General features: G+C 45.4%; 1 protein-coding gene across 1 annotated transcript in view; it reads right to left on the bottom strand.

Annotated features, from left to right (window-relative positions):
* The window catches only part of LRRC74A (leucine rich repeat containing 74A), a 31,095-nt gene extending 13,976 nt beyond the window's left edge, over positions 1 to 17,119 (bottom strand). The window contains exons 1-7 of the mRNA XM_036842059.1: positions 17,083 to 17,119; positions 15,420 to 15,548; positions 12,502 to 12,674; positions 10,131 to 10,238; positions 8,986 to 9,082; positions 4,384 to 4,433; positions 3,952 to 4,033 (exon numbers count right to left, since the gene is read on the bottom strand). Of these exons, the coding sequence (XP_036697954.1) occupies positions 3,952 to 4,033; positions 4,384 to 4,433; positions 8,986 to 9,082; positions 10,131 to 10,238; positions 12,502 to 12,674; positions 15,420 to 15,548; positions 17,083 to 17,119 (676 nt within the window). The remainder of the gene's footprint in view (positions 1 to 3,951; positions 4,034 to 4,383; positions 4,434 to 8,985; positions 9,083 to 10,130; positions 10,239 to 12,501; positions 12,675 to 15,419; positions 15,549 to 17,082) is intronic.
* Between the last annotated feature and the right edge of the window lie 726 nt (positions 17,120 to 17,845).

Genomic DNA, 17,845 nt, shown 5'->3' with positions numbered 1-17,845 from the left:
AGCATTCTGTACTGATCGTGTCTTTCTCTTGTGTCAACCACCAGGACAGACTTTCAGGAAAGTGCACAATACCTTCTATTATATTGAGAACAAACTTCCGTCCTGCCTTCATTCTCTTTCCCTGCCTGTCTCCCTCATCCTATTCTTATTTTTCTCTCCTCTTCTGTGCCAAGTCCCTCACTGAAGTTAAACCTTTTTCTTTTTTAAAGATTTTTTTGGTGTGGACCATTTTTAAAGTCTTTATTGAATTTGTTACAATATTGCTTCTGTTTTATATTTTGCTTTTTTGACCACGAGGTATGTGGGATCCTAGCTCCCCGACCAGGGATCGAACCTGCCCCCCTTGCATTGGAAGGCAAAGTCTCAACCACAGGACCACCAGGGAAGTCCCTTAAGTTAAACCTTGCAAGCCTGCCTCTCTTAAATGGCCACAAAATTAAAATTTTAATTCTGTTAACACTTACTAGCTTTGTGACCTTAAACAGGTTACTTATCCTTCTCGTACTTCTGATTTCTTATCTATAAAATAGAGATGTTAACCTGTACAAGGTTTTTTTGGTGAGGATTGATGTAAAAAGCCTAGTATGATGCCTGTCACATAGTAATCATCTTATATTTGGTAGCTTTAATAATAATAAAGATTTTTTAAAAAGCTGCATATATATTATGATAGTAACCATATTAAAACAGAATGTAGTCTGTCTCATTTTAAATTTGTTTTAAAATTTAATTTTTTTAAAAAATTATTATTTATTTATTTATTTATTTTTGGCTGTGTTGGGTCTTCGTTTCTGTGCTAGGGCTTTCTCCAGTTGCGGCAAGCGGGGGCCACTCTTCACCGCGGTGTGCGGGCCTCTCACTATCGCGGCCTCTCTTGTTGCGGAGCACAGGCTCCAGACGCGCAGGCTCAGTAGTTGTGGCTCACGGGCCTAGTTGCTCCGCGGCATGTGGGATCTTCCCAGACCAGGGCTCGAACCCGTGTCCTCTGCATCGGCAGGCAGATTCTCAACCTCTGCGCCAGCAGGGAATCCCTAAAGTTTGATTTTAAAATGTTTGACAATTAATTTTCAAATGGAGACTCAAACTGCCCAACAGTTCTTTTACACTTTACTCTTCCCCTCCTCCCACCCTCAGCTGAAGATCTTGCCTCGTACTTCACTGCGAAAACGGCAGCAATGGGATGAGAGAGCTTCGTCCTCCGACGTGCAGTCTACCAGCTCCCCTGCCCCCGCACCCACTCCTGCCGCCTCCTTCTTTCAGTGAATGGTTAGTCCCTACTGCTCTCAGAGGCGACCCCTCCGTTTTTGTTCTGGATGCCATTGCTTCCAGCCTTTTCAAAGACTTTGCTCCTCTAATCATCTCCTCCTTCTTCTGCATCTTCAGTTTCTTCTTCTCTCCTTCCGATCAGCGTTTTCCATTCTTAAAAAACCTTCCTGGACTCTATGCCACCCGTCCTTCTGTTCGAACCTTGTCTCAGTGGAACGTCTGGAGTTGCTTATGTGGTCATTTCCACTTCTTTGCATCCCATTTTCAACTCAACCCACTCCAGTTGGGTTTCCATACTCACCCACTTCACGAACATGGCACCTGTCAAGGTCACCAATTATCTCCATGTTGCTAAGCCCTGTAGTCACTTTTCTGTCCTCATCTTATTTGACCTCTAAGCATTACTTGACCCAGCTGACCACTTACCCCTTCTTGAAAATACGCCCTCATACGGCTCCTTGGTTCCTCACTTTTCCTATTTGACTCACCACTCCGTCTCCAGCTCCTCCTCCTCCTCCTCTGCAACCCCTAAAAATGTTGGAGTGACCCAGGGGCCAGTGGGATGGCCACCTACTCAACTCTATCTGCACTCCTCGTCTGGATGACCTCGTCTTGACACATGGCTTTAAATACCTCCCTATGCCTATGACTCCCAAATATATGTTTCTAGTCCTGACCTGTTCACCAAGCTCTAAACTCACACAGCAAACTCACACAGCCTGATATCTCTGTGTAGGCATCGAATGGGCATCAAAAGCCCTCCACGGCCAAAACGGAAAACTTGACTCCTAACTCCTGCCCCCCCCCATACTGTTACTCCCTGAGTTTTCCCCTCTAAGTAAATGACACCTGCCTCTAACCAGTAACTGAAACAGAAGAATCGTGTGTCTATCTCTCCCTTCCCTCCTTCTTCACATCAGCAAGTCCCTTCGGCTTTACTTGCAAAGTAGATTCTGAATCCATCCACCGCTCAGGCACCGCCTCCTCCCTGAGCTCACGCTGTTGTCCTCTTTTGCCTGGACCACCTCGCCAGCCTCCTGACCGGCCTCCCTCTTCCATTACTGTCCTTCTCAGCTGCAGGCTTCACGCAGCACACCTACACCTGCACGCTGTACCGTGTCGTCCCCACGCTCACAGCCTTCACAACTCCTCGTCGTGCGCCGAATGGATCCCAGGCTCCTTGCATTCCACGGCTCCCGCGTCATGGCTCCCACAGCCCGAAGTGAGGGGCTGCAGGCCACCCCAACAACCTCTTCTCCTTCCATCCTCCTCCCCGTCCCCTCTGCTCCAGCCACACTGTCCCCCCAGTTCCTCAAACAGGACACGCTCCATTCTTTCTGCCTGGAGCACTGTGTGTCCAGACCCTAGCACGGCTCTTTCTTCTTTGATATTCAGGTTTCAACAAAGAGCCACCTTCCCTGTGGGGCTTCCCTCACCACTCCATCTAGATTAGCATCCCATCCCCACTGCTAGGAGTCTTTCCTTTTCTACTCATTCTCCCAGGAATGAGCGTTTAGGGTTTTTTATTCTTTTATAACACTTTTGCAGTGAAACCTCCTCAGACATCTCTCTCTGTGTATGTATGAGAGCGTCTCTGAGACACGTATAGAGGGGAACTGCGTCATAGAAAATATATACATTTTCGACGTTAGTAAACACTGTCAAATTGTTCTCCAAAGTGCCTTTACCTAGTAGACTTGTGAGTGTTCCTATTTCTTGCTTGTATTCGCCCTTGATACTCTCTGACGGGAAATTTTTACAGCTCTGCTAGATGACAAGGGAGATCTTTTTGTTGTTTTATTTTGCGTGTTTCTAACTACTAAAAAGCGTGGGCGCTTGGCTTTCCTTGGTCACTGTCCATACGCTCTGACCATTTTTTTTTTAGGGAAGGATTATTTATTTATTTATTTATTTATTTATTTTTGGCTGTGTTGGGTCTTCGTTTCGTGCGAGGGCTTTCGCTAGTTGTGGCAAGCGGGGGCCACTCTTCATCGCGGTGTGCGGGCCTTTCACTATCGCGGCCTCTCTTGTTGCGGGGCACAGGCTCCAGACGCGCGGGCTCAGTAGTTGTGGCTCACGGGCCTAGTTGCTCCACAGCATGTGGGATCTTCCCAGACCAGGGCTCGAACCCGTGTCCCCTGCATTGGCAGGCAGATTCTCAACCACTGCGCCACCAGGGAAGCCCCTTGACCATTGTTTTATTGCGAGTATTTATCACTGCCTAATGGAGCTATAGGATCTTTTATCAATATTCTGAAGAGTAATCTTTTCTATTATACAAATGCTGCACATTTCTACTCCTTAGCTATCGCTTGTTTTCTATCGTTGCCCCACAATGTCTTTTATCACATGCAAGTTTTAAACTTACTGTTGTCAAATATATGAATCGTTTTTGTTACAGTTTCTGCCACTATTTTGTTACAGTTTCTGCCCATTTCTCTTTAATAATCCGTAGTCTCCCTGAAGTCAGCAAGTTACTTCTCTCTACGTTCTTCTAATCATTTTAAAGTTTACTTCCCACATTCAGGTGTCTGCTCCATTCAAAGTGTACTTCGGGTGTGGTTTACATCACTTTTTATAATCAGAACGTTCAGTAACAATAAGAAACCAGAGATGCAGCTCTGACAAGCCGTCATACCCCATGTCCCTCTCCTTTGCTGGCTCCTTTCTCCGCGGAAGACTCACCCAGCATCTGCCCCAGGTACTCTCCTGCCTTATCAGAGAATTGGTTGTGACTGAGATCCAGCGACTTAATTCTGTAATTGGTCTAGAGAAAGAAACAGTGCAGAGAGAGGTAATTTTTGTCTTCTTTGGGACTGCAAATACCTCTCTTAGAACAGTGTGGGCCCCCATATGCCAAAAATTAAGTAGACTAGTGTTCTTAGACTGAGGACAATTTCTTGTTCATTTCCTGCTGAACTGTTGATGACTGCTGCGAGAATTTAGCACCATCCAAACAGTCCTACCACTTGCTGAGGTTTTTGATAGGATTGGCGGAGTCTAAACACTCGCCAGCTCCCTAAACCAGGCAAGTAGCCTCACTTCCCTATGCTCAGAGCCACCCATCTCCCGGGGCATCTCTCACATGGCTGGCTGCACCCACCCCTTGCTTCTTACCGACAGGGCTTGGCAAAACAGCTCTGCGGATTCTTCCTTGAAGTTATTTCCTGTAGTGAAGGGGGGCATTAGCAACGTTCTCCAGACTAAGGCTCCCTTACTCTCCATATCCTAGCCCTGCCAGTCTCTTGCCTTTGGAACAATCAGACGTAGAAAAGGTGGCAAGTACTTAAAGCAAATGTTTGGGCATAGGCGAACACAGGGGAAAAAAGACAACCAGTTACCATCTCTTTAACAGTCCTTCCCTTCTCTGTCTGCCATGACTGTCCCGGGAGTTCCAGGGGTTGGTACACCATACCCTGTGCATCCATTGACAGCATCAACCCCTAGCCTAGCGCCTAAAATGTGTAACATTATAAAAATGCTAATCCAAGTCTGAGCAGCAGTGTTGGACCTAGAGGGATGAATGAGGCACTTGAAAATCTCAGTAATCATGGTGGGTAATATCTTAATATTTTAAAATCCAAATCAATGCAAAAACATCTATGATGAACCAAATTTTAAATAAAAGCAGGATCTGACCCTGTACTTGCATGGCCAGACCTCACTCACCTCACCCCAATCTGTCCCTGTTGGATCCTGTTTTTTATTTAAAGTGTTGATTTTTTTTTCATCATGGATTTGTTTTTGCATTAATTTTCACTTTTAAAAATGTTGCATTATGATATTACTTACTTGGTTACTGAGTTTTTTTTGTTGCCCCTTAAGTTTTGTGGCTGAGGTGAGTGCCTCCCTTATCTTGCCCTAGCCCTAGATTGCTAAGCAATATAAAACATTGGTGATTTCCGGAGAATAAATGACACAAACTCTTACTCCCAAATTTCTCCTTTGAAACCTTAATAAGCTCTATGTCTCTAGCACCTAAAAATACTTGGCACATAACAGGTGCTCAGTAAATCCTTACTGAATGAATGAACAAATGAATGAACCCACTGAAACACAAGTACTTCTTTGGCTGTTTCTGGTACCAGTGCAATAAAATGAGATAATAATCTAGTCAATGTATAAAATTAGGCAATCTATTATTCAAATTGTTGTGTTTATACCGTTGGTTACCAACAGTGCATTGGCTGTAAGAAATCATTTGGGAAGCTTGATAAAATACAGATTCTTAGACCCCTCTCCCTAAAGATTCTGATTCAGCAGCCTGGGATAGGGCTGGGAAATTTGTATTTTTGCAAAGAGCTTTCTGTATTAATGTTATATTAGAGGTCTTAGTCAATACAACCAGAAACCTCTCTAGGAGCTATAAATATTGGAAAGAAGAGACAAAAACTTCCATTGTTTGCAGACATGATCACCTACCTAAATAATCCAAGAAAATTAACAAAATGTTAGAACCAGTAAGATAATTCAATCAAGTGATTGGTAATAGGCTCAGTGTACAAAACTTAATAGCTCTCAAACATACCAATAATAATTAGAAAATGTGATAGAAAACATTCTATTCTCATAAGAATAAAATGATAAAAGACCTAGACATAAAGCTAATATGAAATATGCATGACTTATAATGAAATAAAACTATAAAATTTATTGAAGAACATAAAAAAGACCTGAAGAAACCATGTTCTTAAATGAAGATATCCAATACTTTAAATATGTCAATTCTTTCCTGAATTTACCTAGAATATTAAGTATAACCCCAACCAAAATCCCAGTAAGTTTTCTTTTTAATGGAACTTGACAAAATGATTCTAAAATTCAACTGGAGGAGAAACCACACAAGAATAGCCAAGATTACTTTGAAAAAGGTCAGACTTTGTCCACTCAGATATAAAATACATTATAGCATATCATGTAATTATAAAACTAATATATTGCATATTACATACTTGATATATCATTTTAATTACAACTAATTATTATATTATATAGCATATTATAATTTTAACATTCTAAGCATACTAGAACAGTACAGTGTTGGCATAGAAATAGATTGATGAAGTGAGATAGAGACTCTAGAAAGGAACTTATATTTATATGGGAATTTAATAGACGATGACATTCAAATTAGTTAAGGGTAGATTATTCAACTAATGATGCTGGGGCACCTGGCTATGAGGTTTGGAAATAGAATGTTTGACCCCTACCTAATGCCATGAACAAAAATAGGTTCTAGGTATATTGAAGATCTACGTGGAAAAAACCAAAATTACAAAAATATTTGAAGAAAGTAAAGAAAAATATTTTTAAATCTGAAGTAGGAAACCGTTTTTTATGCAAGACTACAAAAATTAAATCCATAAAAGAAAAGACTGATGAACTTGACAACAGTAAATATATAAACTTTCATGTAAGAAAACACCATGAAGAAAGCCATATGTAACATTCAAGTATGAGTATCTGTAGTATATAAAGAGTGCTTAACACTTAATAATACAAACAACCCCATATAACAATTGGCCATTTCTTAGAAGAAGAAATTAAAATGAAAATAAGCATCTGAAAAGATGTTCTATTTCAATAGTAATGTGGGAATGTAATAAAGATAATAATAGTGGTGAACAGTTATTGAATACTTGCGTCCTATGTACTGTTCTAGGTGATTCAGATTTTAATTAATGTAATCCTCACAATCACTGCCTGAGATAGGTAATATAATTGTCCCTAGTTTATAAATGAGAAAAGTGAGTCACAGAAGGGTTAAATAAATTGCCTAGTGTCAAAGCTGGGATCTGAATCCAAGTACTGTGACTTCAACACACTTAACCGTCTGGTTCACAAACAGCTTGGTAATAACCCTTCTGGTGGAGATATAGGGGAAACAGACATTCCACTGGTGGAATTATAACCTGGTATAGTCTTCTTAAGGGAAATTTGGAAACTAATTTTTAACTTCACTAAAACGGGTATAACTTATATTGAATAATTCTGATCCTGGGTGTCTGTAGAAATACTAGAACATGTGCTCAAAAGATGCATGGATAAGAAAATACTTTAAAAATTATCTGGAAGATTGAAAAACTAGAAATGACCTAAATGCATTCCCCTTCAAAAAGGGGGATATTAGATAAATTATGCTATATCCATACCATGAAAAACTACCCAGGAGTTCAAAACAATGAGATAAATCTATCAGTTCTGCCATAGAAAGAAATCCAAGATATATTTAGAGGGGAAAAAAGGAAAATTGGAGAATAATATCTAATACGTCGTAACATTTATATTAAAAAATACGTAACCTCTGTTTCTGTATTTTCTCTCTGGATACTTTTAAGATCTTTTTATCTTAGGTGCTTTTACTATGATATACTCAGGTGTGGATTTCTTTTTACTTTACTGTACTTAGGACTCACTAAGATTCCTGTATCTGAGAATACATCAGTTCAGAAAACATGTCAGCTATTATTTGCTCATATATTGTTGTTCACCCATTCGCTTCTTCTGGACTGCCTATTAGCTATATTGAGTCTATTCATTCCTTTATAGTTTTATCTTTTATATTCTCTATATCTTTATCTTTCTATACTGCAAAGATAGGTAAAATATTCTTTTATCTATTTTCCAGGTCACTAATTTTATTCACTGTATCTAATTTGCTATTGAATTTATCCATTGAGTCTTTAATTTCAATAATTATATATTTTTCATTTGTAGAAGTTCTATTTTGGGGGGGATCTATTAGAAAATAGTGATTTGTTCTTGTATGTTTTATGTTCTTAATCATATCAAACTTGATTTAGAGTTGGGTGCAAGATATCTATTTACTAGAAGTTTCAGTTAATTGATAGTGCTCCTGTGCAGTTTGATGGATAAATTTTATGGTCACTCAATTTATAGTCTACATAGGATAATGTTATTTCCTGAAGTTCTTGAGGGTCCCATGCTATTACTTGTTGAGTCTGACAGCTCTCATGGTGTTTCCTTGTTTTGCAATTTTGGACTGTGAGCCCATCTTTAGCGGAGCTTTATCTGTGGGAACCCCCAACAGCCTGGAGCCTGTCAGAGGTTTCTGTTTGTTTCTGTTTGGTGCCCCAAGGTATTACCAACATAGGACCACTTTGCATGTTCATTTCCTGCCACAGGGATTCCAGGGCCCTGCAGATAGTATAAATGCAAACCATAAACCTGAGTGAGGGCAGGCCTGTGGGTAATAGAGTTCTCAAGTGACTTTTTTTTTTTTCTGTGAGTGAGACTGATAATAAACTAATTCAAAATTAGTTATACTACAGGGGGTCAGGTAGTAATAAATGCTGTTAAGAAAAACCAGGAAGAGAAACAGGTTAGAGAGTGATGGTGACGGAGAGGTGCTGCTTTGATAGGTCAGAGAAGTCCCCTTAAGGAGATGACTTGTGAGCGGAGGCAGGAATGAAGGGGGAGCGGGAGCTGTGCAGGTATTTGGGGTAGAGACTTTCCAGCAGAGGTGGGAATATTGCAAAGTGAATCAGAAGTCGCTTGTCCAGGACAGCCGTGAAGCCAGTGTGGTTGTGGAGAGGGGACGAGAATGGTTGGAAGAATCTAGCAGGGTGTAGATGCAGTGTTCTGGTGTCTGAAATCAGCAGGACCTGGTCTGGCTCAGTTAGACCCTGGATCTCTCTGCTCTGACCCTTCTCTCCATTACATTCCCAATGTCCTCCCCCTCCTCCTTCATAGGCTCACCTGAAAGCTGAAGACTAAAGAGCGAAGAGGTGTTATTCTGGAGGAACTCAGAGAGGATTCTGGCTCCCTCCAAACCAAGATCATTGTCGGAAATATTCTAAAAGGCAAGAGAATACTTAAGTATGTGACAGTCCCACCAAAGGGCCCTCATGAACAAATGATGGGGGTGGGGGCTTACTTGAGGCCTACACTGAGGGAGTAGGGGTGGGGTGGGGAGAGCAGGGCTGGGGTGAAAGGATGGGAAGGGTTAGGGTGCAAAGGGGAGGAGGAGGAGGAGGAGGGGAACCCTGGCTTTTTTAATGCTTCACCGTGAAGCCCTCAGGCCGATCTCAGTTCTCTGAAGTTGACCTCAGTGACTCCCCACCTCCCCAATTTAGCCCTGTTATTTTAGATAAGCACATTGTATTATTATTTTTTTTTTTTTTGAAACCTAAGACAACTTTATTTGGAGGGTTTGGCATGAAACAATTGAAAAATGAATTTAGAGTAAGCAATCATTGTAATTCCCTTCACTGGTTCACAAGCATGAATCACTGTGCTCAGAAGTAGTAGGGGTATAAATGGACATAGTCCTTTCTGGCGAGTGGGAGGGACTTTATATAAGCCAGCCATTATCATCCTAATTGTCTTTCCTCTTCTTTTTTTAATTTTTAAAATTGTGGTAAAATAGACGTAACACAGCATTTACCATCCTAACCGTTTTTAAGTGTACAATTCAATGGGCTGAAGTACGTTCACATTGTTGTACAACCATCACCAACATCTGTCTCCAGGCACACTGTATTTTATGAAATTATTTCATGGCTTTATTTTCTTTAAGAAAGTTTACATTAAGAAAGTTTAATTAAGTTGCTTTACATAAAGCAACTCTAAAGAAGCAAGTTTGTCCATTTAGGGGCTTATGAGATCCAGACGGAAACGGTTTCTCAGGGTTTCCTACGGCCACAGGGAACACAGTGCCCCTGGCCAGGCTCTCACATGTGGAACCTCCTCTGAGAAGTCGCCTCCAGGGGAGGGGAGGCCCCAGACTGACTGCAGAAAGCCTGGAGGCTGGCCTGGGCTCAGGCAGGGGACTCTGGCTTGTCTGAAGTGTGTTCTGAGACTCTAAGCATGGTTGTAGGAACTGGTAGAACAGGGCACAGTACCATCTCCTGCAGGTAGTAGTTCTCCTGTAGCATCTCCACCAGGCTCAAGATGCCCTCCTCCGTGATACAATTGTCTGCCAGCTCCAGCGTGACAACAGTCGTGTTGGACTTCAGCCACCACACGGGAGGGGGAGAAAGACAGAGGTAGTTGGTGCCCTTGCCCAGAGCCCATCATCGCTCTCGAACATCCCAGCCACGTCAGAGGGTACAGAGATGCAGGCTAGCAATTCTAGAGGAGTGGCTAGGAACAGGAGAATAGTGCAGGGGACAAGCCATCCCAGTGAGTTTTGCTAGGATGACATGCTTATTCTGGGCACCTCCCTCCACAAAAGGGGTACCAAGGGGGATTTAGAAAAGGGACATTAAAATATTGTCCTGAAAAAATGAGGCACAAGAGTGAGCTGAACAGATTTTAACTATTTAGCTTTAAGGAGAGAGGCCGGTGACCTACTCCAAGTTTAAGGAGAACGTGCGATTTAAGAAGGGTATTTAAGCATGACGCCTTTACTGTGCCTGCTTCCTTCAGAGGCCTTTCTTCTAGTTTAGGCTTAAGGGTTGTCTGGTACTCTCTGATAGTCAGGATGTGTCTCAAGGCTGTTTAGAAGGAGCTGGAACTTAAATCTTAAATAAATATCTACATCCAAGTTAGTCTGTCTTCCCACAGGGAGCAAGACAAGTGGACATGACTGGCGTTGCAGCATGAGGGACTGAGGTTAGCTCTAACCAGAACTTCTCTCCTTCCCTTCCCCACCTCGTTCCCTGTGCAGAAAGGCACTGAGAACAGACATGTCTTTGAATTTGAGCGGTTTTCAAAGCACACAAAGCAGTGAGAGAAGTAGCTCCCATTTCAGGCAAAGGGAAAGTGTGATAGTGTGAATTACTGTGAGGCAGAATGGTCCCCCAGGGCCTTCATGAAGTGTCTTCTGGCCTCCACTCTCTTGCGGGGGTGGGAAAATTCAGTCGTGCTCAAAGGCAAGCGAGATGGCTCAGGGGGCCTCCCAGTCTAGGTGTCATTTAGCAGAAATGGGGGCTGAAGGACCACTTTCAGAGTCATCCTGGGGACCAGCACAGTATGTGGTGTAGCAGGTGGCCTGATCACCAAGTTCATTCACATTCATTTCACACGGGTATCTATTTGTCTCCCTCTGTGCTAACTGCCGAGGAAACAGGGATGAACAGAGACCCTTCCTCCTCTCGAGGGTCTCATAGCCCACCGAGTCCCAGGGCATGGAGATAGGTGGAGGAGGGACAGACCCAAAGAAGTATGAAAATGATCCCTCCTATCGGAATACTCTTCCTCTAAGCCAGGGAAACAAAACATGTGAGAAGTTAAACAGTACCAAAGATAAATAAAAGTTCAGTCCATCGGAATGTCACAATGATTGTCAAATGGATGATAAAAAGAATCAGAGAAGAAAAACTCCCCCTAAACAGAAACTGCTGTTACTGAGAGACAAGTGGCCCAAGTCCTGAGTGGATTTTATTATTATCCATTTTTTTCCATGAGGCTCATGAGGTAATGGTGAATTCCTAACACTTCATTAATCAGTCTTTCAATGCTCCATAAATTTCAAGATGCCTTTGTTCTTTCTCTGCCCTTCCCTCCCTTCCCTCCCCCTCCCCAGAGAGCAGCACAATCTCACGTCATGTGACTTCTTAATGGGCATGTGCTAAGTGCAAATGCAGTTATGGTTCCAAAAATGGGTACTTTTTTTTTAAAATCGAAATTTTTCTTTACTGTCCTAAGTGAACAAACAGTGTTGTGCTGACATACACCTGTTACATTTTCTGTTTTCCTGGGATGGAGTCAGTTTTGTATATAATCAATTATAATTATAGAAAGCTATGATGAGTTCAAGGACAAGTCCTTATCGTCCAAGCCAAGCCGGGAGAGAACATTCTTCCTGTGGGAAAACATGATCCACTCTACAGTGTGATCTTGAAGATTTACATATAATATTGCAAAAGGCAGACATCAAATGGAATGGCTCAGTAGTGAACTCATTTATGGCAAAGGTGAGCTTTGGAATTGAGATCTGGTTGACATTTTGCATTGTGTTCTCACATTAGCGTTTGGGCCCAAGCCCAGACCAATTGCTTTTCCAGGGCCCACAGGCTGGTGCCTTTGCTTTCTGAATAGGAAACAGCATAGACTTCCAAGGCCCAGGTCTCTAGCAGCCTCCTTCCCAGGAGCTAATGGACATCCATGCCTGTTGGGGAAAGCAACTGGTAGTCATGCAGAGTTTAGGGCAAGGTGGGCATAGAGGTTGCAATGCAGGGTCCCAAGGTGGGGCTCTCTGACTCTTGAGCCTACCACCCTGTCAAGTCCCCACTTCCGCCAGGCTTCACGTGCCCGCACTGGTATGCTCACCACCAGGGCTATAGCAATAGCCTTGGTACCCCTGGGGCCCAGCCCATGGTGGTTGAGGTTCACATAGGATTCCTCCATGTTCCGGATGAAGTAGGAGACGGGCACTACGCCCACAAGTTTGCAGGCCTCCAGGTACAGCTCCCTTTGTCCGGTGGTGAAAAATTTCTCGGTATCTGCAGAAAAAGATGCAAGTGGATGAAGTAGAGTCTCTCTTCTACCTTTGCCTTATCTCCCTGTTAACCCAGACTACATTCGATTCTGACTGGCGTCCCCTCTTATCTGAGGCTCTGTCCCTATGGGTGTATGTTCCAGCTCCAACTGGAAAGTCAGCCAGTGGTGGGAGACCCTAAATCCAGAAAGCCCCACGTGGACATCTCCCTTTGGGTAAGAGAGAAGGCCCCTGGTTTTAGGCTCCACGCTACCTAGGAGAAACAATGTGCTCCGCCCCGACCTTCCCAGGTTGACTGCATCTAGTGACTGAGCACAAGGACGTGTGAGCGCATCCTGGCCCACCTCAGGACAGCTTTGAAAGGCCAACCAGACAAAAAGCTGGTGATTTGTGATGGTTGAGGGAGTCTCCACTGCACTTTTAGTTTCACTATCACTGTAAAAATGTGAGCCACAAACAAAGTTTTCCTAAAGATTTAGAGAAGTACCAACTAGAAAAAGCCCAAGTAGGACACAGTGGGCTTCTGAAGGTGGCAGATCAGTGCAAGATGGAGAGACCCCCAAATCCGTCGGAAAGAAACGTGCATTTGAGTGGGTTTGCTTCTTTCAAAGACTTGCATGTCATTTTTCCTCACGAAAAGGACTGTCATCCCTACTTTACCAATGACAGATCTAGCCCCAAATCACACACAGCTGATTAGTGCTTAAACCAGCGAACAGAATGGGGGCTGCTCCTCTCCATTCTAACCTCTTGGGGGCTTTTGTTCCTTGGGCTTTAGACCATCCTGACTCGTGGTCGGTGGGCAGAGGGCCTCCCTGGGTTCTGGATGCCCCCACAGCACTGTCCTCATTAAGCAAGCTCTGTTGACACAGGGCTTTCCGTGGCCAGCGGGGGTCTAAGCCAGCATCTGTTTTTTTCCTTCAGATCTCAGAGTCTTTGGCCAACCCACCCCAGACATTACTAAGACGGACAATGAAAGCTTTGTTGGTGAAAGGACAAGGTCTTTGCAAGGAAGTTGATTTTGCAGGCACAGCTGCAAATTGGCCTTCTTTTCCCAGTGGCTGCAGACCAGGATTATTCAGCCTCGGCACCAAAGACATTTTGAGTTGGATAATTCTCTGCTGTGAGGGGCTGTTCCGTGCAGTGTAAGATATCTGGCAGGATTCTTGGCCTCTGCCCATGAGATTCTAGTGGCATCCCCCCACCCCTCACCCCACTCTCAGTTTGCCAAGTGTCCCCTGGGGTGCAAAATCGCCTGTTGTATAGGAAGAGCAGCACGTGGTGGGCAAGCAACTTCCCCTCTTCCGTAGCCTCACCACCAGCTTGCTATTCCCGCCTGGCTCATGTCTCAGTTCATCCCAGGAAGCCCTTCCTGCCCCATTCCTAGCATCTCAGCACCAGCTGTAGGGGCACCAGAAGCTGGAGGAGCTGAGCCCTGAGTGTCCGTCCGGCACAGAATAGTTGGTGTCAGATTCAGTCGTTAGGGGCTCCTGTTTGCCAAAGCAGAGTAGGTGACCCCCAGCTTTGTCCTTGGCACTCGCTCTGCTGCGGTTGATTCTGCGGACGCCTTCTAGCTGTATTCCCTAGGTTATGTTTTAGAGGCAGCTTGCAACAATGTTATCATTTGCGGGGAGTGGTGGTGGGGAGGGGCAATGAGCTAGAAGCTGGAGCCTGGGACAAAACATCCAGTGTTTCCATCTGCCAGCCCGCCAACCAGGTAAAATTCAGTGTCGCAGGCAATATCAGCAGCAGCTTTGAAGCGGAAAAGAAGTTAGGAAGGCAAGGGAGGAGGTCTGTGTTGAGGGTGAAGTATGTGGACCCTGGGGGGGGCGGTAACCATGGAGACGAGCGACACAGCGGAATTTGGCAGAGCAGCCTCCCCTGCATCTCTGCTGCCACTGATCACAACCTACCACCTAGCGCCGGGACACGGGAGGGAAAGGGCCACTGGGCCGGCTGGCCTCAGCCCGGGAAGTTTGGGGCCAGCCCATCAGGTGGAGCCAGCACTGTTCTGGCCCTGCTTCCCAAGTGTCCTTTTTGGCACTTCCTTCCTTGGGGAAACTGGAAAGGAGAAGAGGGTGGACGTGTTGTTTGCAATAACAGAGTCTTTGCTCCAACTCAGCCTGCACCCCTCCCCATACCCAGACACGCTTGGATTTGTCGAGGGAAAACACGGGGCTCTCAAGCTGGGGAAACAAGAACTCTAATGTGAGTAGAGGAACATCACCAGGATGCAAGATGGGCCATAAATCCTCCAGGGGCCCCTGGAATATGGAATAGGGAAGGTAGATCGACAAGGTGGGGGGAACATGGGATCGGCAGACACTGGCAAACTCTCGGTGGCCTTGGGCAATGCACACAATCCTTCTAAACCTTAGTTTCCCCCTCTGTAAAGGGCAGGTAATAATGCCTACCACCCGGGACTATTGCAAAGGTGACATAAGATGCCACATGTGGAAACGTTCAGAAAACCAGAAGCCCCTGTTCACTTATTGCTCCAGCTTTCCACAAGCTGATGGGACCCCTCTGCTCATGAGTCCAGCCACGAGCATGGGGCAGCAGAGACTGCTGCCCCCGGGCCAGCCTCGGGGAGGTCGTGGCATAAAACTGAGCACAGGTGTTTCTGCCCCGTTCCCTCTGCAGCAGGTCCCACCGGGCAGAGCCTTGGCCAACTGGGAAACTGATTTCTCCAGCTTCTGAGGAAGGAGGCAAGCCACCCCTCACCCACCAAAGGCCCACGCTCGCTCACCTTCAATCTCAAGGTCTGTTTCTGAGCTCTCCCGGGCTGGTTTCTCTTTTTCGACAGCCATGGGGGCTTCAGCCTCACAGTAGAGTGTTTCGTCACTGCTCTGCCGTGCCGACACGGTGTCACTCTCATCTGGAAGAAAAACTCATCTCCTTGATTCTGGAAACAAAACCTGCTGGCCTTTCAGGTGGAGCCCACCACTGGCTGCCCCGCGCCTCTGTTTCTCTCATCTGCAACCCGAGTCCTGGCTGCAACCTTTGTCCCTCAGCCTCGCGTGGCTCAAGGTGCCAAGGGACTACAGCCTGCCTTCAGCCCTGCCAGGGGGGCTCCCCTCTACGAGCCCTCTTTCCCTGACACAGAGCTGCCTCCTGGCTGAATCGTCTGTGCTAAACGCCCTTCGTGTTCTCAGGAGGCCTCGCTCCTGTCCCATCCCCTGTGTTGGGCCAGCCTTGGACGTTGGCTGCTTGCTCCTTCTTTTCCTTCTTATTAGCTCAGGTGGGGTTCAGGGTCTGCTTTACTCTTTCAGGGGAAGGACATGTGCTGATGCCTAGACTTCCTCATTGGCAGGCACAGATGATGCTGGGAGGGCAAGGGGCAGGGCAGGTGCCTTGGGTCAAGTGTAAAATAAAGCGGAACAGAAGCAGTTCCAGAGAGTGAGAGGGATAACTTGATTCCTATGGATCTGACCTAGCTTCTCTTTCTTCCAGTCCAAATTTATGACCACGCAGAAGGAAGGGCTTGCAGATCTCCCTGGGACTGAAACTAATTGCTATGATTAAATACGTGTCCTGGGCTTCCCTCACACTAGTCCCCTGCACTTGCTAGATGTGATTTTTCTGCCGTTGGGCCACTGATCTGGAACCAGCCCTGGGCTTCTGAAAGCCACACAAAGTCCAGGGCTCGTCCTCCCACGACAGCAGGATGCAATGGTTTCAGGAAGCCAGGCTGCACCACTGGATGGCCTGTCATAACTCAACCAACCTTCTCTCTTCGGGTGGGCTGAGCATTCATGGCACGGGTCGCAAGTTTTGACCACCCGGTTTCTAAGATAGTGGAGTTCCTAATGATTCCATGCAGGTTTGTGTCCTTCTCAGCCCTTGTCCATAGACCCAAGCTCCAACATTTATTTCCCAGCCTATAAGACAAGGTCTGTGTGACAAGGGGTGGAAGTAGCAGTGGTCAGACATTTAGAAGACATACAGCAGCTTAGCCATCAGACGTAGCCCTCAAAAAGTGATGATTTCTTAATTTTCTCATTAGATAAACAATTTTAGAATTCCATCCAACCAGTGGAATGTTAGTAACTGTTTAACTGGCTCTCCAGAAAAAAAAAAAAAAATCCTGCTTTGTAATGTTAGCCAATTCAGGTGGTGTAAATATTCCTAACATGGTTGATTTCCAACTACCAACATGACATCGGCCAGCTCACAGAATGAAAATTAAAGTCAGCCAGAGCTGGTATGAGCCAGTTCCAGTACAGCGTTGCATCCAACTTTCTCACTCCCTGTTTGGCAAGCCCCGAAGTCAAGTCAATGTCACACATCACCCCAATTCTGGAGGGTCCCAGGAGAGGAGGGAAGGGGGCTTCCGGGTCTACGTGGTCACTAGGCATTACACTGAGGCAGCCAGAAGGGCCTGAGTGGTGAGAAATGGGATGCATTTTCACCTTTTGTCTCAGGCTCAAGAGGGTCGTCATTGTCCATGGTGCTGGGGCCCTCTCAGGGGCTGCTGCCAGCTTCTTGCCACCTTTCTGCTGCTTCCCTAAGAAGCTACCTGTCGGTTCACCTCTGTCTCAAACTTTGCGTACCCTTCCCTCACCTAGACAGATCCTGGGGGCTGGGGGCTGTAGTTACCCTTCCATCCCAGCAAGCCCTGGGGAGAGTGGGTTTTGGTGAGACATGTCTGGATTTGACCCCAACTCTGTCTGGGAAAGGTAGCTACTTCCCGGGATCATCAAGGAGAGAGGTACAGCTCTATTCCTGGGAGCCCTGTTGAAAGGATGCCCCCCCACCTGCAACTTTATGACTTAGGACCCACTTTCATTTCATCTTCAACATTCCATGACCTCATGCGGTCATTGTGATCCACGTGGGTGGACCTGGCAACAGCAAGCCTCCCACCCTCCTGGTGGCTCTGGTAGTCATCTTTTCTCTTATATCTGCTGGGACCAAGCCCAGGCTTGGCTGTGAGTGTGCAGGTGCTGTGCGGGGGCCTCTAGGTGGAGTTGTATTTTCCTCTGAGTCAGGACCAAACCCAAGCCCCTTAATCAGGTGACTGCTTTAAGCCGCCACCATGTTCTTCTCTCAAGGTGCTTCAGGTATGAAATATTTCAGTGATGGGTGAGGTCAGTTTTCTTCTTTGCAGTTCTTCTTGTTTTTTTCTTTCCCCCTTGGGAGAGTATCCTCAACCTTGGAGCAGAAGATCAAAAG

The sequence above is a fragment of the Balaenoptera musculus genome, chromosome 2 (genome assembly GCF_009873245.2).
Source record: "Balaenoptera musculus isolate JJ_BM4_2016_0621 chromosome 2, mBalMus1.pri.v3, whole genome shotgun sequence".
NCBI classification, from domain to species: domain Eukaryota; kingdom Metazoa; phylum Chordata; class Mammalia; order Artiodactyla; family Balaenopteridae; genus Balaenoptera; species Balaenoptera musculus.
This window is presented reverse-complemented; position numbering and strand designations above follow the sequence as displayed.